This window comes from Myxocyprinus asiaticus, chromosome 46 (genome assembly GCF_019703515.2).
Source record: "Myxocyprinus asiaticus isolate MX2 ecotype Aquarium Trade chromosome 46, UBuf_Myxa_2, whole genome shotgun sequence".
In the NCBI taxonomy this organism is placed as follows: domain Eukaryota; kingdom Metazoa; phylum Chordata; class Actinopteri; order Cypriniformes; family Catostomidae; genus Myxocyprinus; species Myxocyprinus asiaticus.
Genome location: NC_059389.1, coordinates 17,857,790 through 17,880,730, shown reverse-complemented (window position 1 = coordinate 17,880,730; position 22,941 = coordinate 17,857,790). Strand labels below are relative to the sequence as shown.

General features: G+C 37.5%; 1 protein-coding gene across 2 annotated transcripts in view; it reads left to right on the top strand.

Moving 5' to 3' along the window:
- Positions 1-22,941, top strand: part of aass (aminoadipate-semialdehyde synthase) — a 34,855-nt gene that overhangs the window by 6,910 nt on the left and 5,004 nt on the right. For both annotated transcript variants that reach the window (XM_051689773.1, XM_051689772.1), the window contains 12 exons: positions 63-190; positions 1,126-1,277; positions 1,511-1,633; positions 6,071-6,182; positions 6,721-6,780; positions 8,913-8,980; positions 17,031-17,152; positions 17,604-17,733; positions 19,152-19,262; positions 19,436-19,544; positions 20,416-20,556; positions 20,997-21,164. In XM_051689773.1, coding sequence (XP_051545733.1) covers positions 63-190; positions 1,126-1,277; positions 1,511-1,633; positions 6,071-6,182; positions 6,721-6,780; positions 8,913-8,980; positions 17,031-17,152; positions 17,604-17,733; positions 19,152-19,262; positions 19,436-19,544; positions 20,416-20,556; positions 20,997-21,164 — 1,424 coding nt within the window. The remainder of the gene's footprint in view (positions 1-62; positions 191-1,125; positions 1,278-1,510; positions 1,634-6,070; positions 6,183-6,720; positions 6,781-8,912; positions 8,981-17,030; positions 17,153-17,603; positions 17,734-19,151; positions 19,263-19,435; positions 19,545-20,415; positions 20,557-20,996; positions 21,165-22,941) is intronic.

The following is a 22,941-nucleotide window of genomic DNA, read 5'->3' as shown; positions in this document are numbered from 1 at the left end:
AATGCTTATGCTCATTCTTAACACTTTGCTCTCAAAATGACTCATGGTTTTCTGCATGGCAGACATGACCAAAGTGTACGCTACAGTGATCAGCAGACATCACCACCTGATAAGAAAGAGTGATGGACTGTATGACCCCCTGGAGTATGAGAACCATCCTGAGCTTTACACGTCAAACTTCAGAAAGACTGTGAGTTCTAAGTAAACAAAAGATAAGAATTGGTTAACTGCTCTTTGGAAACCTAAAGGCAAGTCTTATAGAGTGCAACAGTGCCCCCCACTTTTTCCCATACATTTTCCATTGGGACTTCATAAAATCCTTTATAAAACTATTTTAAGCCATGAACCAAACCGACCAGATCTGATGTGAATCACAACATTAACATTTTTTATTTGAATCAAAAAATTATTTGAAAATCGGACAAAAAGACAAAAGTAAAAGACTGTACTTAAAGGGACAGTTCACCCAAAAATGAAAATTCTCTCATCATTTACTCAGCCTCATGTCATCCCAGATGTGTATGACTTTCTTTCTTCTGCTGAACACAAACACACATTTTTAGAAGAAAATTTCAGCTCTGTTGGTCCATACAATGCAAGTGAATGGGTGCCAACATTTGAAGGTCGAAAAAGCACATAAAGGCAGCATAAAAGTAATCCATAAGACTCAAGGGGTTAAATCCATATCTTTAGAAGCGATATGATACGTGTGGGTGAGAAACAGATCAATATTTCACTTTCTTCTTCTTTAGTTTTTGTTGGTTTGCATTCTTCATGCATATCGCCACCTACTGGGCAGGGAGAAGAATTCATAATAGAAAAGAAATGAGATGCTGGATTTTGTACCAAGGAGGGTTCTCAGTGGGTGGGGCTACCTTGCACAATGGCGCATAATAGAAACCAAGTGATCAACAGAATGGAAGTAATACCTTTCAATTGTCACTCTATTGCGACAACATTTGGTTAGGAAACCGTTTTACAAATACACTGACCACTTCTCATAAAGGAGGTGTGCTTGGACAGTATTCTTATTGTGTGATGATAGTTTAATATTTGTTATGAATGAGTAAATTACTTGAAATGCATGAGCAAAGGGTTTCGGCAAGCTTTGGTTTATTTGCACAGGTGGCCCCTTACACAACCTGTCTGATAAATGGCATATATTGGGACCCTCACACACCCAGACTGCTCAGGCGACTGGACGCCCAGCGACTCATTAGACCTGTTATACCTGCGTCATCATCACCTGATCTTGGCTGCCCTGCTCTTCCCCACAAGTGAGCTCCCACTATTATAATTACAGTTGTGTTTCATTGATAGGAACAAGAGGTTTGTAATATTGATTGGTTTGTTTCTATTTTTCAGTGTAATCAAGTGGAAGATTTTCTGTTATATTGAATATTTAGTAGCAGTTGTCTCCCGTATTTATAGATTATATCAGATCAGTTGGTTACTGTCAGCTTTAAAATACTGGACGTTACCTCTAATCTTCAGTATTGGGCATATACAGGCTTTTGGCTATTTGCGACATCTCTGCTGACACTGGTGGCTCCATTGAGTTCATGACAGAGTGCACCACTATTGAGAAACCTTTCTGTATGTATGATGCCAACCAGCATATCGATCATGACAGGTATGTCACAACTTCCTACTGCTGATGATACCCTAATACTGTTTTCCCTAATAAAAATGTATAAAATAAGCAATAAGGTATCAGTGTTGTGAAAAAACAATATACATATAAAACGAGATTAAATAAAACAATAAGATGCCATGAATTTTAAACAAAATAAAATAAAACACAATTTTTTTTTAATGTTAATAAAAATAATAACAATATACAATATAAAATAAAACAAAACAATTAGGTTCCAGTAATGTAAATAAAATAACAAAATACAATATAAAACAGGAAGGTGCCAGTAATGTAAATAAAAATAATAGCAATATACAATAATATAGCTGCAAGCAGCAACGATCGGGGCCGAGCCCTAAAGCCATACACCAAGCACAATGCAAAGAGCTCCAGCACAACAGAGACACAATGTTGAGGCAGGGATCGAACTGGGGTTTACCCAGTCTTCTGTACTGAAACCCAGAGCTCTAACCACTGCGCCACATAATTGACAAGTCTGACTGACATCAGAGAGACATTCTAGGTTGAGAGTACATAACTATTGCTGAGAAAATATTGTTACAGCGTATTTATTATTATTTTTTTTTTTATTGAAGCAGGAATTATGCAATAAAATACAGTCTGCATTGTATTAAGCACAACATGAAGACAAAATTTTTAAAACTGCTCTTTTCTGGACTTGACCTCACAACTTTTTCAGCCGTATTCCACTGCGTTAACAACTGGGCCATTCAGTTGACACAGCTCATTTTCTGAAGACTTAAAGAATAAGGAAGCAGTGATACATAAAAAGTTTTGTTTAAATTGAATACAACTTTTGACCACTATGTGGTGCTATCTCCAAACGGCTCAGGTACCCTTAGGACATAATCTCTTTCAAATCCGACAAAGCGTACAAAATATACATTACTTTATAAAAAAAAAATGAAATTGCCAGAAAGCCAATATGGCTGATATCAAACACAATTGAGAAAAAAAAAAAAAACCAGTCCATATATGATGTTCATTGCAACTTTTTTGTAGTTTACAAGCTGCCCGGAGCTGGGCTCAAACCGGTACACTTTCAATATCTACGGCTTGCAGGTATAGTGAACTGACCCTTATGCTACACAGCCACACATTGTTCTGCTGCTAAAGAGACATACCAACTAAGATGAAAATTAATGAAAAATAAATAAATACATTGAGATTGAGAAATTTCTCTGCCATTTTCAGAGGACTAAGAATAAGGAAGCAATGAAACATTAAAAGTTTTGTTTAAATTGACAAAGCATTTAGACCACTATGTGGCGCTGTCTCAACTGCTCAGGTACCCCAGGACATGATGTCGAAGACCCCTTCCAATTTTCATTCAAATCGGACAAAGTGTTTAAAATATACATTACTTTTTCATAAAATTTAAAATGGTGGAAAGGTTACATAACCGATGTTGGAAAAATCATTGAAATCCTCATGACCCAAGCAATCCAAAGACACCAAACTCATAATATTTGAAAACCGGTTCAAAAGTTATGGTCCAAAATAGCCAATTTTGAACCTATAAGTGGCGCTATCAACAAATTTAGCATGTTCTCTCAGATCATGTTCCTGATAAAGCATACCAAATTTGTTTCAATAGGACAAAGCATTGCTGAGATATAGTCTTACTTCCTTTTTTACGCCGACCTTGTTAAATACGCATTGGCATAATTTCTGAACAGGTTGCACAAATTAAAATGGTTTCTGGTCAGATCTGTGAGGCTCTGTCTGAAGATTATTTTGAGCCATTGTTTGGCCAGATCAGACAAAGTCTCAAGGATGAGAAAAGTTTAAACTCTAAACGTCATAATCCAAGATGGCGGCCACTTTAATGAGGTGGAGTTTTAACCTCGTGCCACCCTGCGTCCACGTGCGTGGACATTGTATTTTGGCTTCGCTATACGCAATGCATAATTTAAATGAATAAAAACCAACTGAATACTGTTCACAAGACTCTAGACTGTCATTTAAAGGGTTAACTTCTTCCGCACCGACTCACGTGACACAACAGCATGCCTTCGATTTCCTTGAAGCGCTCCTACGGATGCAGCGCCAACAAAAGTAAGAAATCTCTGGTAAAGACATTTCTTTACGTTATTTCATTGAAGCCTGTTTGGTTGTAAAGAGTAGCATCATTTCAAAAATCTGTTTATTTTTTGCGCGTCAGCATGCTGATAAATATGATGTCCACATATGTGGAAATTGGCACCACATTTCCTTAAAAGTAGAAAAAACATGTTAGTTATTTTGAATAACTTTCAACACTAACACATCTGTGGGCCATTTAGCTTCATTTTAATATACATTTTGTTGTTTCATTTTGTTATCTCAGTGCAATACGATTCTATTCATTAACATTTGTAAATGCATTCCTATATTTACTATGCATTTTCACACTGAGAATAAATGGGTTCATCCAAAAGCTGAAAAATTTTGCTTTCAGAGGCTTTATATGTAGTTAGGATGAAAATAAGGTGCATTTCAAACTGTTCTGAGACCAGTGCAGACAGACAGCACACTGGAGGTTAAGTCATTCGCTAAATAGTGAGCAAGGGAGTATCCTATAGCTTTAAGTCCATTCAAGCCTAAAATCTGACCAAAAGTTCAGTTTGAGGCTGCAGATGATGTTTGGACCACTCAATATGTTTGGCAGACATGGAACAATGGTGATCAGTACATAGATTCAGAATTTTATAATGCTACATTTTATTTTAACATGGTTGACAGTGATTGGATGATGCTGGACATTACTTCAAATCAGAATTATTTATTCAGCTTTACAGAAAATCAGCTAATGTCTGTAACATCCCAAAAACATGAATAACCAACACTCCTGGAACATAATAAACAACTTGATGAAAAAAATCTCGTAGTCTCGCTGTCTACATATATGGACATTCATTTTTAGGAAAACTATTTGCTCTTGAATTTATTTATTTTTTTATTTTTTATTTTTTTAAATGTACACAGCAGTCACGCTCAGGTTTCAGGAGGTTAATATAAGAGTTCCATCACCAGGAAAAAAGTAATTAGATTTTATTTCTAGGTCAAATGGTTCAAAAGATACGCACAAAAGAAAAGTGAATTTTTGACATGTTGGTTGCCAGTAATGTTAATAAAAATAATAATAACAATATAAAATATAAATAAAACAAAACAATAAGGTTCTAGTAATGTTATATTTATATAAATATGTTCACATATATATATATATATATATATATATATACCCTACCAGTCAAAAGTTTTGAAACACTTGACTGAAATGTTTCTCATGATCTTAAAAATCTTTTGATCTGAAGGCGTATGCTTAAATGTTTAAAATTAGTTTTATAGACAAAAATATAATTGTGCCACCATATTAATTTATTTCATTATAAAACTAAAATGTAATTTAAAAAAAAGTTTTTGAAATTGATGACTTAGACCAAATAATAAAGAAAAGCAGCCAATAAGTGCCCAACATAGATGGGAACTCCTTCAATACTGTTAAAAAAGCATCCCAGGGTGATACCTCAAGAAGTTGGTTGAGAAAGTGTCAAGAGTACATGTCTGCAAATTCTAGGCAAAGGGTGATTACTCTGAAGCTGCTAAAATATAACACAGTTTTGATTTATTTTGGATTTTGTTTAGTCACAACATAATTCCCATAGTTCCTTTTATGTTATTCCATAGTTTTGATGACTTTACTATTATTCTAAAATGTGAGGAGAAAAAAAAAAAAAAAAAAAGAATATATATATATATATATATATATATATATATATATATATATATGAGTATAGTATATCATATACTATATGACCGTATATATATATAATGTAATGAATGAGTAAGTGTGTGTCAAATACTTTATGACCGTGTGTGTGTGTGTGTGTGTGTGTGTGTGTGTGTGTATATATATATATATATATATATATATATAGATAGATAGATAGATTGATAGATAGACAATATAAAACAAAACAGTGAGATTACAGTAATGTTAATGAAATAATAACAATATACAATGTGAAACAGAATAAAATAAAACAAAAGGTTCCAGGAATATTATATATTTATATAAATGTGTGTGTGTGTGTGTGTGTGTGTGTGTATGATGTATATATATGTATATGTACACAATATAAAATAAAACAAAACAATAAGGTTCCAGTAATATTAATAGAATTATAATATACAATGTAAATCTGAATAAATAAAATAAAAAAAAAACAGTAAGGCGCAAGTAATGTTAATAAAACAATGTCAAATAAAACAGTAGTGTTCCAGTCATTTAAATAATATAATAACTATGTATTATATAAAACAAAATAAAACAATATGGTTCCAGTGTAAACACAATAAAATGGAATAAAATAAATAAATAAATCATCCTCTGATATCCTCTTTATTTTCGTGTCTGTCTCTCTGCAGTGTGGAAGGTAATGGCATTCTAATGTGCTCTATTGATAACCTACCTGCCCAGCTCCCCATTGAAGCCACTGAGTATTTTGGGGACCGACTGTTTCCTTATATCTGGGAGATGGTAAGATGTAACACAAGGTGGTGGGTAATAATAAACCTGTCTCTTGTGCTGTTGTTAAACTTCTGGAATTTGGTTTGCGTTGGAGAGGATTGCTCTGAACACGTTTAGGTCAGTTTCTGATTAAGATACTTTAGCCTCTTTTTGTCTTGGCTGGTTAAAATGTGATGCATACTAGGGGTTGCACAGACTAGTTGACTACAACTAATGTAGTCAACACCATCAGCCTGAAGTTGACTAGTCAACAAAAAGTTTATAAAACACATCTGTAGAAAATACAACGGGTGTGAAGTCAGGTGTCTCTGCACTGAAAAGGCGCAGTGGCTCAAAAATAAGCTGTGATGTTCTGTCAGACTCGCATTAAGAAATTGTAGAAACTGTTTAGAAACTTGGGTGATGTTATGGTTGAATAACGTAACGACTAGTCGAATTCGACTCAAATAATGGGCTCGACTAGTCGACACTAAAAAAAATTGGTAGTCATGCAACCCCTGATGTTAATGATTGGATCAGATTAGTGATGTTAGCCTTTATCCCACAGCTGCCATCAGATGCCACCCGATTGCTAGAAGAAGAGGACTTCTCTCCGCAAGTCAGAGAAGTAGGTTAATTAAGATGCTGTTCATAGACATTTAAATATTCAAAGAATACTTCTTTATTACACTACTCTCTGGAATACTTGATTCTGATTGGTCGATCACACATTCTGCTTTTTTAATTATTCGATAATGACTGCTAAACCGTATAATTGACCATTGTCCCATGCAGTCCCATTTCTTACATGCTAGTTTTATGTCTCTCGTATCATTCTGTAGGCTCTTTCTGCTCACATAAAGCAAAATCAAATCAATATTTCATGCCCATTTATTTTTGTATTTGTTTTGCCATAATGACCAACTGTACATTATCCCCTACATAGTCCATACAGACTGAGAGTGCAGTTTTTACTAGATTTTAAACTTGATATATGTACTTTAATATATATTATGATACTGAATGATTACCATATTTGTGTACCATTTATATTGTACAGTGGCATGAAAAAGTATGTGAACCCTTTGGAATTAGATGGTTTTCTGCATTAATTGGTCATAAAATGTGATCTCATCTTCAAAGTCACAAGTATAGACAAACAAAATGTGCTTAAACTAACAACACACAGACAGTTATAATCTTGCGCACCTTTATTGAACTCATCTCATTAAACATTCACAGTGCTGTGAAAAAAGTAAATGAACCCTTGGATTTAATAACTGGTCGATCCTCCTTTGGCAGCAATAACCTCAACCAAGCGTTTCCGGTAGCTGCGGATTAGACCTGCACAACGTTCAGAAGGAACTTTGGACCATTCTTCCTTACAGAACTGCTTCAGCTCAGACATATTTTTAGGATGTCTGGTGTGAACAGCTCTCTTGAGGTCATTCCACAGCATCTCTATTGGGTTAAGGTCTGGGCTCTGACTGGGCCACTCTAATAGGTGAATTTTATTTTTTTTAAGCCATATGGTAATAGTTTACTTTGATGTTTAGGGTCATTGTCCTGCTGCATCACCCAACTTCTACTGAGCTTCAGCTGGTGCACAGCCACCCTTACATCCTGTAGGAGATCTTGATAAACTTGGGAATTCATATTTCCCTCTGATCACAAGCGGTCCAGGCCCCGAAGCAGCAAAGCAGCTCTAAATCATAATGCTCCCTCTACCGTACTTCACTTTTGTGATGATGTTTTCATGTTGGAATGCAGTGCCCTTATTATGCCATACATAGTGCAGCGTGTTCTTCCCAAACAATTTAACCTTAGTTTCATTAGTCCACAAAACATTTTCCCAGTAGAGTTGTGGATTGTCAAGGTGGTCTTTGGCAGACTTCAGGCGTGCAGCAATGTTTTTGTTGGAAAGCAGCGGCTTCCTTTGTGGTGTCCTGCCATGGACACCATGCCTGTTTAATGTTTTCCATATAGTAGACTCATAAACAGAGATGTTAACCAGTTCCAATGATTCCTTCAAGTCTTTAGCTGTCACTCTAGGGTTCTTTTCTACCTTATTGAGTATTCTGCAGTGTTGCCCTTTGAGTCATCTTGGCTGGACGGCCACTTCTAGGGAGAGTAGCCACAGTACTAAATCGTTTACATTTATAGACAGTTTGTCTAACTGTGGACAGATGAATATCTAAATTCTTTGAGAAAACTTTATAACCATTTTCAGCCTTATGCAAAGCAACAATTCTTGATCATAGGTCTTCTGAAATCTCTTTTTTTGCAAGGCATGGTCCACTTCAGCAGATGCTTCTTATGAATAGCAAACTCAAAATGTTTGAATGCTTTTTATAAAGTAGCTCTAACCCACACCTCCAATCACCTCCAACCTCCAATCTTGCATAAATTGGATGCCAGGTTTGCCAACTCCTGACTCTAATTAGCTTTTGTTGACATCATTAGCCTAGGGGTTCACATACTTTTTCCAACCAACACTGTGAATTTTTGATTGATGTATTCAATACATACAAAAATACAATTATAGATTGTGTTTGTTCATTACTGTAACTTAGAAGAAGATCAAACCAGATTTTAAGACAAATTTATACATACAGTAAATGCAGATAATTCCAAAAGGTTCACATACTTTTTCTTGTAATTTTTAGAGACCTTGAGTTTGGATAAAATGTTGCACTATTTTATTGCTATTTGTTGCAAAATGCAGTAATATCATTCATGCCATTGTTTATGATCATCCAGGCTGTAATTACTTCCAACGGGAAGTTGACACCTAAGTTTGAATACATTCAGAAACTCAGAGAAAGGAGGTAAGGGAATCTTTTTTTCTTCTTTTTATGAAAACCTTAAGTACGTTTGGTGTTCTTTCAGTCTTTCTGAAAGGGCTCCGATCTGTGGAATTAATGGGCAGTAGCCATGATGCATTTTATAAGACACAGAAATACTTGTGAAATTACTTTGGCTGATATGCTTACCCACTGAGGATGGTGGCATCATTCTGAAGATTTCTTCAAAGGTTGAAAGACAGGTAAAACTATTGCCTCCTTATCTATGCTCATATCTTCACTTAAAACAGGATTCAGGCTTGCTTTACCCCAGCTTTTATAAATATTGACTAAATTGCTTTTGGTTAGCCAGTAGCTCTTTCTATGCCTGAATGTAGATACATTGATCTTTTGGATGCAAGTAGTTTCCTAATTGAAGTTCTGCCAAAGTAGCTAGACCAACCGCACAAACAGGTGCAATTTTAGTGAGTCAACCAAGTGAGGCCTAGGCCGACATGTTAACATTTTCTGTGGCTTTTTTCACACTTTTTGCCAAATAATGAAAGCGAATGGTGACCAAGGCTAACATTCTGCATCCATATATTCTGAACTATTTCTTTATAGACTGCAAAATTAGAAAAAACAAGTCTCTGTTTGGTTTAATGGCGATCTAAAGAGTTTTTTTTGTCTCTGGGTGCTCCAGATGCCAGTGGTTCCTCAACTAACTTAAATCCTTGTTTGTTTTGTTCAGAAACAGGGAGCTCGCAGTGTGGTTGCTGTATATTCTGCACTGCCTTAATACCTTGCATGGCTAGAGTACACATCCACAGAGAGCATTCTCTAATGGGTAGTCCATTTCATTCTTCCACCATCTCTCCCACTCGCTCTTTTTCTTTGGAATTTTTAGCATGCCATAAAAGAATCAATGCGTCAATTCCTTTTTAATTTCTTAAGTAAAATGTTTCTCCCAAGGTAAACTTCACTTTTCACTAGTCAAATGTCTTTTGAAATTCATTGCTGGATTATATCACGTCTTAAGAATCATTTTCACAAAATGGAATAACTGCACAATCCTTTCATTTTTTTCTTCATCTCATTCAAGCCATAATCAACCCTTCTTTCTCCACCTGCAGTCAACAGTTCTTTCTCAAAACATTCGAATAGAGCTCTTTTATGTCGCCTCTTTCTCATTCAAGTGTGAAGAACCAGGCTGACAAAACGCTTGTATCCATTGTGGTATAAACTTAATGGAGCTGCCCACAACCAACATTGACCTCCAATTAATCAATGGAAAGCATTAAAGACTCTCCATTTGACTTGCTGCTTCATTTATTTGTTCGTTCTTATCCTGGAAAACCTTTTAAGGGATCCATTCCCTCCAGTCTACAGGATGATTGTCAGATTATGAAACATTTTGTGCATACAGGATATATAGCCTTGAAACATAGGATGTATTGGTGATTTAAATATCTAAATAAGAAGGATGTAAATACAGTATATTGTAGGGGATTATTTCAAATCATATGTTTAAAGTATGTTTAAAATCTGATTGGATGAACCACATTCTTATGAATTCTGTTGAATTCACCAATATCACCTCTATAAGCTAATGAACTATATTACTTTGCAGATGTATAGTTTATTGTGAATATTATTAATAATACTAAATATTTTTATTGAATACTGGTGCCTTTTTGTCAACATACTCCCATAACAATTCGTTCAAGATGTTGAAATCATAAGATATCAAATGACTTTGCTTGTATAAAAATGTAAGACTTTTATTACCATACACTGTAAACCCTAGTTGTCATTACTGGAAATATCAAGTTGTATTAATTATTACTTGAAATGTCAAGTTTTGGGCTCATAACTCAAATATTTAAGTTCATTGAAAATCCACAGACTTAAGATTTTAAGTGTTAATATTTCAAACTATTGAGTACAAAATTGAGGCTATGGGGAATACCCACAATCCCTTGCCGCTTGAATTATTTAATTATGTTTCCTTAGTTAGAGGGAGCATATGGGTAAGAAAATAGTTAAGAATTCATAGATTTGTATAGATATTTGTCTTTTGTTGTATTATTTATGTTGTTTTGTTGCAAATAGTTGTTTCATGTGATGTCACCATTAGGGTGATCTGTGTCCCTCTTGCTCAAGTTGGACCCTGTTGACTCTAATTCTCTTTGTGCATGTACAGTTAAAGTGCAGGTATACACTCACCGACCACTTTATTCGGTACAAAATCAGCCAATCATGTGGCAGCAGTGCAGTGCATACAATCAAGCAGATACTGGTCAAGAGCTTCAGTTAATGTTCACATCAACCATAGAAATGGGGAAAAATTGTGATATCAGTGATTTCGAGGCTGCAGTAGGCACAGGCTCACCAAAACTGGACAGTTAAAGACTGGAAAAACATAGCCTGGTCTGATGAATCTCGATTTCTGCTGAGTTACACAAATGGTGGGCCCACTGCAGCCTCAGCTTTTTGTTCTTGGCTGATAGAAGTGGAACCCGATGTGGTCTTCTGCTGTTGTAGCCCATCCTTCTCAAGGTTCGACATATTGTACATTCTGAAATGTAATTCTGCTCACTACAATTGTACAGAGTGGTTATCTGAGTTACCGTTGCCTTTCTGTCAGCTCGAACCAATCTGGCCATTCTCTGTTGACCTCTCTCATCAACAATATGTTTCCGTCCACAGAACTGCTGCTCAGTGGATGTTTTTGTTTTTGGCACCATTCTGAGTAAACTCTAGAGACTGTTGTGTGTGAAAATCCCAGGAGATCAGCAGTTACAGAAATACAGTTCACATTTTCTCCCTATTCTGATGGTTGATGTGAACATTAACTGAAGCTTCTGACCCATATCTGCATGATTTTATGCATTGCAATGTTGCCTAATAAAGTGGTCTGAGTGTACAGTATGTGCATTTCTAGAATCAGTTATTAACTTTATTTAAGCTGTGCTATTGTTTGATCTAAAATTGAATCAGTTCATTTAAAATTAATAACATTAGAAACAACAATATTTAATGGCAAATCTGAGTTAAGTCTACTTGCATCTAGTTAACTTAAATATTTATGTTCACTCTACTTGAACACCAAGTTAATTGAATTGAAATACTCAAGTTTTGGGAGACCCCATTACTCAATGGAATTGAGGGAATGAGTTTACTCAATCAAATGAGTGCAATGAACTTATTAGGATTTTCAGTGTAGAGGCCCAGCAATGAAGAAACAATTTCAAATCGATAAAATACAGGCATGAAATTTTTACTGGCCTCCTCTGCCACACTTTATTTTAGAAAGGATATATCTGTGAACAAATTTGTTTACCCATTCCTTGTATTAAATGCTTCCCTATCTTGTTCCAAACCCCAATATTTCTCTTTCTACTGTTGTACACAACATTGATTCCCTATCTGTCACTCACTCGACGTTGTGTCGATGTAGTGACACTAGGGGTCACTCTTGGGAGCCCGAAACACCTCTGGTCTTTGAAAAAAGGCTAATGAGAATTGGCGAGTGGTGCTTACATTCCACTCCCCCGAACATACGGGTATAAAAGGAGCTGGTATGCAACCACTCATTCAGATTTTCTCTTCGGAGCCGAACGGTCGATGCTCACTGAGCTGAATTCTCACGACTGTTCATTCACCTCTGCTGGATCTGATGGCGCATATATTCACCTCTGCTGGATCTATAGACGCGCTGGAACAGCTGGCCCCCTGGACTATGCAAATATGCGTTTCCCCCAGTGAGCCTACTTGCACAGACCCTGTGCAAGGTCAGGGAGGACGAGGAGCAGGTTGTCTTAGTAGCACCCTACTGGCCCACCCAGACGTGGTTCTCGGACCTCACGCTACTCGCGACCAGACCTCTGGAATCTCCACGTCTGGCCCCTGGACAGGACACGGAAGAATTAAGTGGCCTTCCACCCGCGGTGGTAGACACGATCACTCAGGCTAGGGTCCCCTCTACGAGGCGCCTGTATGCCTTGAAGTGGCGTCTGTTCACTAAGTGGTGTTCTTCCCAACGCGAAGACCCCCAGAGATGCGCAGTCGGATCGGTGCTTTCCTTCCTGCAGGAGAGGTTGAAGGGGCGGCTGTCCCCCTCCACCTTGAAGGTGTATGTAGCCGCTATAGCGGCACACCACGACACAGTGGACGGTAAGTCCTTAGGGAAGCGCGACCTGATCATCAGGTTCCTGAGAGGCGCCAGGAGGTTGAATCCCTCCAGACCGCACCTCATTCACTCATGGGACCTCTCTGTAGTTTTTCAGGGTCTACAAGGAGCCCCCTTTGAGCCCCTGGAGTCAGCTGAGCTTAAGGCACTCTCTTTAAAGACTGCCCTCCTGACTGCGCTCACTTCCATCAAGAGGGTAGGAGACCTGCAGGCGTTCTCTGTCAGCGAAACGTGCCTGGAGTTCGATCCGGGCTACTCTCACGTGATCCAGAGGAGGAGGAGGCAGACCCAGCCCTGACATTGCTGTTTCTAGTGCACGCTTTACGCATCTATTTGGATCGCACGCAGAGTTTTAGAGTCTCTGAGCAGCTCTTTGTCTGCTTTGGTGGACAGCGGAAAGGAAGCGCTGTCTCCAAGCAGAGGATCACCCACTGGATCATTGACGCCATAGCAATGGCATATCACGCTCAGGACGTGCCGCCCCCGGCAGGGCTACGAGCCCATTCTACCAGGAGTGTAGTGGCCTCCTGGGCCTTGACCAGTGGCACCTCTCTAACAGACATTTGCAGAGCAGCGGGCTGGGCAACACCCAACACCTTTGCGAGGTTCTACAATCTCCGGGTTGAGCCGGTTTCGTCCCGTGTAATAGCAGGCACCAGCAGGTAAGTCCGGGACAGCCGGCGGGGTGTATCGCTTGCGCATAGCGCCTTTCACCTCCCCTGAGCTGAAGACGTGCGCTGTTGACTCCCAGTAGTGTTCCCTGGATGACTTCCTCCTGTGGCAGGCGAATTTGCGGAGAAACACGCTGCTGGCTCAGTACATGTGCTAACTAAGCCCTGTACTGGGGTAGGTGCTCCGCGTGTGTTGGTTCCCCATAGGTAACCCCATGCGACGTATATCTTCCGCTAAATCATTTCCCTGTTGGTCAACTGCGTCTTCCTTGAGCAGAGGCCCCTCTGCCCCAGTCACCATGTTTGTAGAAACTCCTCCCCCGTAGGGTAGGACCTACCATGGGACTTCTCCACATGACATACTTCCAACAAGGCTCGGCAAGACCATGTGACATATTTCCACTCAAAATACCCACCCCCCTCTCTGGGCAGGGTGTGGTCTCTGCGGTGTCTTCCCCTTGGGAGTGACACCCCCCCGACGTAGACACTGGTGGCCCCAGTCTGTTAACGAATTTCAATCTTTTTTTTGGGAAGAGATAAAAAGAGGATAGAGGCCACGACTGGGCTAGCCTGTCTCTATCTTTTGGGCAGTCGACTTGTTCCCGAAGGGCCGTTCGACACTCATAACGGCGTTGGGGGAGGTTACATGTCGGCCTGGTGCGCTGGCTACGAGGCACACAGTGGTCTGCCCATCACACACCGCCAGTTCACGTAACACAGTTCATCTAGTTGTGGCATTTCATATAGGTACCCCTATTGTCACTACATCGACACAACGTCGAGTGAGTGACAGATAGGGAACGTCCTGGTTACTTTCGTAACCTCCGTTCCCTGATGGAGGGAACGAGACGTTAGGTCCCTCCTGCCACAATGCTGGACTACCCGCTGAAATGGCCGGGACCTTGTCTCGGCTCCTCAGCACAAAACCTGAATGAGTGGTTGCATACCAGCTCCTTTTATACCCATATGTTCGGGGGAATGGTATGCAAATACCACTCGCCAATTCTCATTGGCCTTTTTTCAAAGACCAGAGGTGTTTCGGGCTCCCAAGATTGTGTCACTACATCGACACAACGTCTCGTTTCCTCCATCAAGAAACGGAGGTTACGAAAGTAACCAGGACGGTTTCCCATTAAAATCCCATTGGTTAGGCCTAGGGTTTGGGTAATGGGTTAGACTTTGTGGTTACTGTAGGTTTGGCTTAGAAAAAATTAGGAAAAAATCTTAATAACATCTCTCATTGGTTCCTTTATTTTTCGCTATGGGAGTCAAACTCGTACAATTTCTGTCGATTTCACCATCTCGTACTACTATTACGACTTGTCATGAGATCAGGTTTCTTGTTATCATATTGATGGTGCTGCCATTTATAAAAGCTGTTTATAAAGCCTGTGGTTTACAATGATTTTTGTATCATTCCCTTAAAGGAATATTCTGGGTTAAATACAAGTTAAGCTCAGTTGACAGCATTTGTGGCATAATGTTCATTGCCACAAAAAATAATTTCGACACGTCCGTCCTTTTTTTAAAAAAAAGCTAGAATCGAGGTTACATTGAGTCACTTACAATGGAAGTGAATGGGGCCAATTTTTGGAGGGTTTAATCACAGAAATGTGAAGCTTATTATTTTATAAATGTAACTGTTAAGCTGTTTAAATCGTATTTTTATTTTTTTATTTTTTTTTTTTTACAGTCATTTTAAGGATTTGGGGTTTGTTGACATAACAGTTATGGCAACGAAGTTGTAAAATTGGCTATAACTTTACACAGAAAAGGTTAGTAAGCGATTTTATTACACTAGAATCATGTTAACACGTATCTTGTTTATGTCTTGTGGCTATACTGTTGAAACGGTGAGTATAATATTCATGGATTGGCCCCATTCACTTCCATTTTAAGTCCCTCACTGGAACACAGATTTTTGCTTTTTTTTTTTTTTTTTTTTTAAAGGAAAGGAGGGACAAGTCAAAATTTATTTTTGTGGTAATCAGTATTATTCCATAAATGCTGTTGATTGAGCTTAACTTGTTTTGAACCCGCAATATTCCTTTAACCATTGTAAAATCGCTGTTACTCCTGGCCTCTTATGGCTTGTTTTTAAACAATTGCCAGCAACCACGATATGATAATAGACACCAATGTTCAATATATAATTAAACAGCTTTATTATCTTTTTCATTATTAAACCACCCTTCCCATTTAATATGAACCACTATTCAATTTATAAGACCTAATGCAACTAATTTGTAGAGCTTTTCAAAGTAGTACTTAATCCAGTTGTATCTAAAACATTATTTAGTGATTATCATGAATTTGTATGTTTAATGTTTTTTGAGAAAGGTATGCAGGTGGTTGGGGGTTAAGTGTCACATTTTTGCTCATCTGCAGCATCAGATCCAATTAAGCAGAGTGAGAGGGGGTGGTTGTATCACATGTCTCCCAGAGGGACTGCCGGAGCAAAATTTGATTTCAAGTTGATTTCACAGTCTCTTAACTGTGTGGATTATATTCTGAATGGAAAACTAGATGATCTAGAATCAAATCCTTCCTTCCCTAGTCAGTTTCCTTTGCCTGCTGTTTTTAGAAACCCTCTGCACTGCAACAAATTATTTTCAGAATATAGATCTATCTACCCATTTTTCCAGTAGTAATATCTAAATATCCTTAATTTAAAGACAAATTTACTTAAAGTATATTCCTGCAAAAAAGTATATTCCTGTATATTTCTCTTAACCCATTGTCAGATTGTTTTTAAAGCATAAAACTCACTAATATATATATATATATATGTTTTTTTTAGATTTATGCTTAAAACGAGAAAAAACAATCCAATGGGCTAAGGAAATTAAACTTAATTTAAGATATATTAGTCTTAATATTTAATTATAAATCTTACATTTATCTTGGTACTCTTGAAGTGCGATTTGATTATTTGTTTGTTATATGTGCTTTGCACACACTGTCTGCATTAAATTAAATCTGAATCTTTGGTCTGTCTTTAAATTTGCTTGATTTTTGATCATAAGGAACAATACTTGATGATCTGGACCATTTTATGAGATGATCTTGCATTCATTCTTCATCTCAGTTGTTTGTGTGTCGCTTCTCTTTCAATCAGTTTAAGATCTGATCCAGAAGGATATGTTTTGTGATTTCACAGATTGCTGGGCGAGTGTGTGTGTGTTTGTGTGTGTGTGTTATAGTAGTAATGGCTGTACCATCTGGCACACAGGGAGTCCGAGCAGATCCTAAAGAAAACCGGAATGAAGCGGGTGCTTTTGCTGGGCTCAGGCTATGTGTCTGGGCCAGTTATCGAGTATCTCACGAGGGACGCTGGCATTCAAGTCACAGTGGGTATGTTCCGGTCACAAATCCATCTGGAATGCAGTTTTACTATGATACAAAAATTAGAATCACAGTCCTGTAAAGCTGAATTGTGTCATTTCTTTGCCACTAACATCACCAAACGCAATTGTTTTCTGAAGACTCCACCTGTCTTCTATTGGTCAAAAAATAAAAAATGGTCCCGCCACAAACTCACGGCATTGGTTGAGCCGTGTCTGTCTGGTCGGGATGCTCAAAAAAAACTATCAATATTTACATAGTGCCACAAAGTGTTTGTGCAGTGTATACACTTTTCAGGGAAATCAAACAATGAGTGGCTTACTTATAGTTGTCTCAGCATATAAAGCAGGGAGAAAGTATTTTAACATCAGAAAATGACACACTTCAGCTTTAATTTTTAAGTAACTGAAGAAGCCTTGAATGAATGAGTATCTAGTGTGTCATCTACTTTGGATTGCAGCATCAAATCTGTTGCATCAGGCTGAGGAAATGGCAGTCAAGTACCCCAACACCATCGCAGTTATGGTGGACATCACTAGCCAAGAGGGTCATTTTGATGCTCTGATCAAAGACCACGACATCGTCATCAGGCATGATCATGAACTTTACTTATTTTATGCTTTGCTATTAGAAAGTTCACTTTAACGTATACCAGGAGTCTTCAAACGTTTTCTTCAAATGAGTGTAGTATTTAAAGTCTGGCCTTTAATAACATGCGTATAGTACCATATTAATGTATTTACACATGTTGTTATGATGCTTAAATTGCAAAGCCTTTAATATATTCATTATTTATGTACAAAGTGATTTACTTGTACAGTACATTTTAATTTTATTTTATATACTTTAACATGTCCTTTATTGGCAATGAAACATTTAGCTGAACTTTAGCTTCTTTTAACTTTGGTTGAAGTTACTTAATATTGTTCTTTTGTTTAACACATTTAATTTTGATAGATTTTGATATATTGGCAACACTTTACAATAAGGTTCTATTGGTTAACATTAGTAAATGCATTAAGTATCACAAACTACAGAGCCCCTTAGAGTTTTGCGTTCCCTCGCAATAAGTTTTGCGTTCCCTCACAATAGTTTGCGATCCCTTGCAATAAGTTTTGCATTCCTTCGCAATAAGTTTTGTCTTCCCTTGCAGTAGTTTTTCCTCGCAATAGTTTGCGTTCCCTCGCAAAAAGTTTTGCCTTCCCTCAAAATAGTTTGTGATCCCTCGCAAAATGTTTTGCGTTCCCTCGCAATAAGTTTTGCCTTCCCTCGCAATAGTTTGTGATCCCTCGCAATAAGTTTTGCGTTTCCTCGCAATTGTTTGTGATCCCTCGCAAAAGGTTTTGCGTTTCCTCGCAATAAGTTTTGCGTTTCCTCGCAATACGTTTTGCGTTCCCTCACAACAGTTTGTGATCCTTCGCAATAGTTTGCATTCCCTCCCAAATGGTTTCGCATTCCCTCGCAAGAGGTTTTGTGTTCTCTCACAATAAATTTACAATCAAATTTCAAATATGGTTACTGTATAAAAACCATGGAAAATTTATTGAAAGGGAATGCAAAGCTATTACAGAAAAAAAATTCCTGCCCTGTCCTCTAATGGGCTCTGTAACAAACTATCAATGTATAATATTTTTTCAAAAGCATTTATTCATCCTGGTTAATGTTAATTAATCAAAATACAGTTGTTCATTCTAATTTCACGTTAGTTCATAATGCATGATCTAATGTTAACATATACTTAACTATTTATGTTATAACATCACGTAACCAAATTTTGTTTTATTTTAATTGTTAGTGTTGTGCATTGTTAGTTCATGTTAATTAATGTACTTTACTAAAAATACAACCGTATCGTAAAGTTTTACAGATTTTTATACATATTAGTTGGAGATGATAAAATATCTCAAACAAAAATTTTTTGTACCCTTTGTTAATAACCCTTGATGTACACTTTAAAAGACCATAAGCTAATTTGCATCTTATTTATTTGTTTTCATTTTGTATCTAGCATGTTGCCGTATGCGTTTCATCCACAAGTAGCCAAACACTGTATCAAAATGAAGGTCAACATGGTGACAGCCAGTTACTTGAGTCCCGCCATGAAGGAACTTCAGAGGAGGTAGAGAATTTACGGTTTCTGAGAGAAGAATTTATTGCTATTAAATTCCTTAAATGAATCAAAATTATCAGAAATACATTTTGAAGACCCTCAGGTAACTTATAAGTGACTCATTGGTTTAAGTCGTTAATATATGCATGTTGCTTCACCACGATTGGCTGTTGTTTTCCCAGTGCCGAGGAGGCTGGCATCATCATCGTCAATGAGATGGGTCTGGACCCTGGCATTGATCACATGTTGGCCATGGAGTGCATCGACCAGGCCAAGGCAGACGGTTGCACTGTAGGTATTGCACTAGGCACTCGTGTGTTTGTTTACCAGTTGTATGTGTTTATGGTATTTGGGATAGAGTGACATACTGTCGAACCATTGGTGGACTTATCAGCATGACTGCTAGACATATTGACAGACCTCAAGAAACATTCATGGCATCTAGTTGTCTCTGCATATTAAGCTGAGATTTGAGCTCGATTTTAAAAGGGATAGTTCATCCACAAATAAAAATTCTCTCATCATTTACTCACCCTTATGCCATCTCAGATGTGTTTGACTTTCTTTTTTTCTGCAGAACCCAAAGATTTTTAGAAGAATGTTTTGGCTCTGTATGTCCTCAAAATGCAAGTGAACGTTGGCCAGAAATTTGAAGCTCCAAAAAGCACATAAAGGCAGCATAAATGTAATCCATATGGCTCCAGTGGTTAAATCCATATCTTCAGAAGTGAAATGATAGGTGTGGCTGAGAAACAGATAAATATATTTTTTCACATTATTCTTCTTTTTTTGCCAATTCGCATTGTTAGTGCATATCGCCACCTACTGGGCAAGGAGGAGAATTTATTGTAAAAAAGGACTTAAATATAGATTAAACTACTGGAGTCTTATGGATTACTTTTATTCTGCCTTTATATGCTTTTTAGAGCTTTAAAGTTCTGGCCACCATTCACTTGCATTGTATGAACCTACAGAGCTGAAGTATTCTTCTAAAAATCTTTATTTTTGTTCAGCGGAAGAAAGTCATACACATCTGGGATGGCATGAGGGTGAGTAAATGATGAGAGAATATTTATTTTTGGGTGAACTATCCCTTTAACATTGGAATAATGACATATTTCAGCTTTAATGGTCTGATTCTGGAATTTGTGGGCCATGACAGGTGGAGTCTTACAGCTCTTTTTGTGGAGGTCTTCCAGCTCCAGAGTTCTCAGACAATCCACTGCGTTACAAGTTTAGTTGGAGTCCATATGGTGTCCTGCTCAACACCATCAGCCCAACCATATATCTAAAGGACAACCAGGTGATGCAAACTCAGTGCAAAAAATAAAACAACAACAAAAAAACACAACAGTTCTGTAGCAGTAGTTGATGTTGACACACAAAATTACCATGCACTTTTTTAACAAATATAAATATTTTAGGTTACAAAATATATGAATGGATAATGGAATATGTATATTTTATGCACCATTTTAAATGCGTTTTTGCCTTCACTTTACAGGTCCTACAGTATGACAGAATAATTTTTAAAAGTACAAATAATCATGTATTGTCTCAATATTAAGTCTTTTAAAAGTTCATGTATAATAATTATAAAAGAACTGGCAAAATGCTGTTAAAATAGTTTTAGATGGAGTATAGAATGTCACACCACAGGACATATCAACTTTCCGAATGTATTTCATGTCAGCTTCCTATAATCACTATTTATAAAGTTGTCCATCCCTTTTCACTGAGTAGATTGTTAGTGTTCCACCTGGTGGTGCTCTCTTGGACGTCACAAAGCCTATGGACTTCCTGCCTGGATTCAACCTGGAGGGCTTCCCCAACCGAGACAGCACCAAGTACGCCGAGCCGTATGGCATTGAGTCCGCACACACACTGATCAGAGGAACTCTACGCTTCAAGGTATTCAGGCTAATTTTGTTCAAATTGTAAAGATTAGTCTTCATAACCAAAATAGGAGTGTACCGGTGCACTCTGAATAACACTTTAAACTGTTAATTTGATCATTTGCATATCATGTTGATGTCAAGTCAACTTTATTTGTGTTGCACATTTCACAACACATATTGTTTCAAAGCAGCTTTGCAGAAAATCATGCCTTAACCTCCTGAGACCCAAGTGTGACTGCTGTTTGCAGTTCGTTTCCCTTTTTGATTTGTAACTAGTAGCACCTATTAAACAAGCAAAACATTTTTTTAAAATTCTAGAGCAAATAGTTTTACTAAAAACTGATGTCCACATATGTTGACAGCGGGACTAAGATGTGAAATTGTAAATAATACCAAGCTATAGAAAGTCGGATTTTTTAAATCAAATTGCTTAATGTTTCCAGGAGTGTTGGTTATTGATGTTTTAAGACGTTTCAGACATTACTTCAGAAATTAGCGTAATTAATTCTGATTCAAAGTAATGGCCAGCATCATCCAATCACTGCCAACCATGTTAAAATAAAAGTATACATTATAAATTCTGAATCTATGTAGTGATCACCATTGTCCCATGTCTGCCAAACATGTTGAGTGGTCCAAACATCATCTGCAGCCTGAAACTGAACTTTTGGTCAGATATTAGGCTTGAATGGACTTAGCTGCATAGAAAGTTATAGGATACTCCCTTGCTCCCTATTTAGTGAATGCCTTAACATCCAGTGTGTTGTCTGTTTGCACTTGTTTCAGAACAGTTCGAAATGCTTTACTTTTGCAAGTAAAAAAAAAATGTGCTAAAGTCCACATTAGTGTACATTGTGTTTAGCAGCGTGGCGTTTTGCTGTATATCGCTGAAATTTTAAAAATGGCATATCGGATAAAAGTAGAGACTAATCCTTCAACCCAGTCTCATGAAAATTCGTACATATTTTACGAGTTGGCTATTTCATATGATTTCGTACAAGTTCTTTCGTATGAATTTGTACGTTTTCATCACCTGCAAATGCCCGGATGTGTAATGCGGAAGTAAGCGTGAGTTATGCACGAGGCGTTAAGGACATGCTTATTAATATTACGCCCTTACTCAAACCCCTTATCTAAACTTAACCAATCAGTAGAGTGTATAAACATGATAGGAAGCTGTTGTGTGTGACAGAAGCAAGTAATTGTCGCGTATTAGATGAAAACGATGTCCAGCGACGTCATTGGCTTTAGTGAAAGTACAGTCACTAAAGAGTGCAGTCGTGCGATATCATATGAATTAGCCATGTTGTTTGGTCACTTGCGTCAAAAGTTTAACCCTTTGCTGGCAGCCCAGAGTCTTTTGAACTGAGATCAGTCAGTTTAAATGAATTTATAATATGCGAAGCATATAGAGAAGCCAATATACAATGTCCATGCATGTGTATGCAGGGTCGCACAAGTCGTCAAGTCCCTAAAGAGCAAACCAAAGGTGACTGTAGCAAGGAAAAAAACCCTAAGATGTATATAACCTCCATACAAGGAAGAAAGTCAGTCTAAATATTATCTAGTTTTATATGTGGTAGTAGTCATGTTTTAGAATATGTTATTACGTTTTTTTTGTAAAGATCTTAAAAAGGCTGTTTAAACAGTAAGGATAAAGATTACATTGAAATTATATGCCACAATGTTACTGTAAATGCAAGTTTTTCTATGGTTTTTAGTACAAGAAGAGTAATATACTATGTATTGGGAATATTGCATAAATAAAGTTGCGTTATAAGGTGATGGTT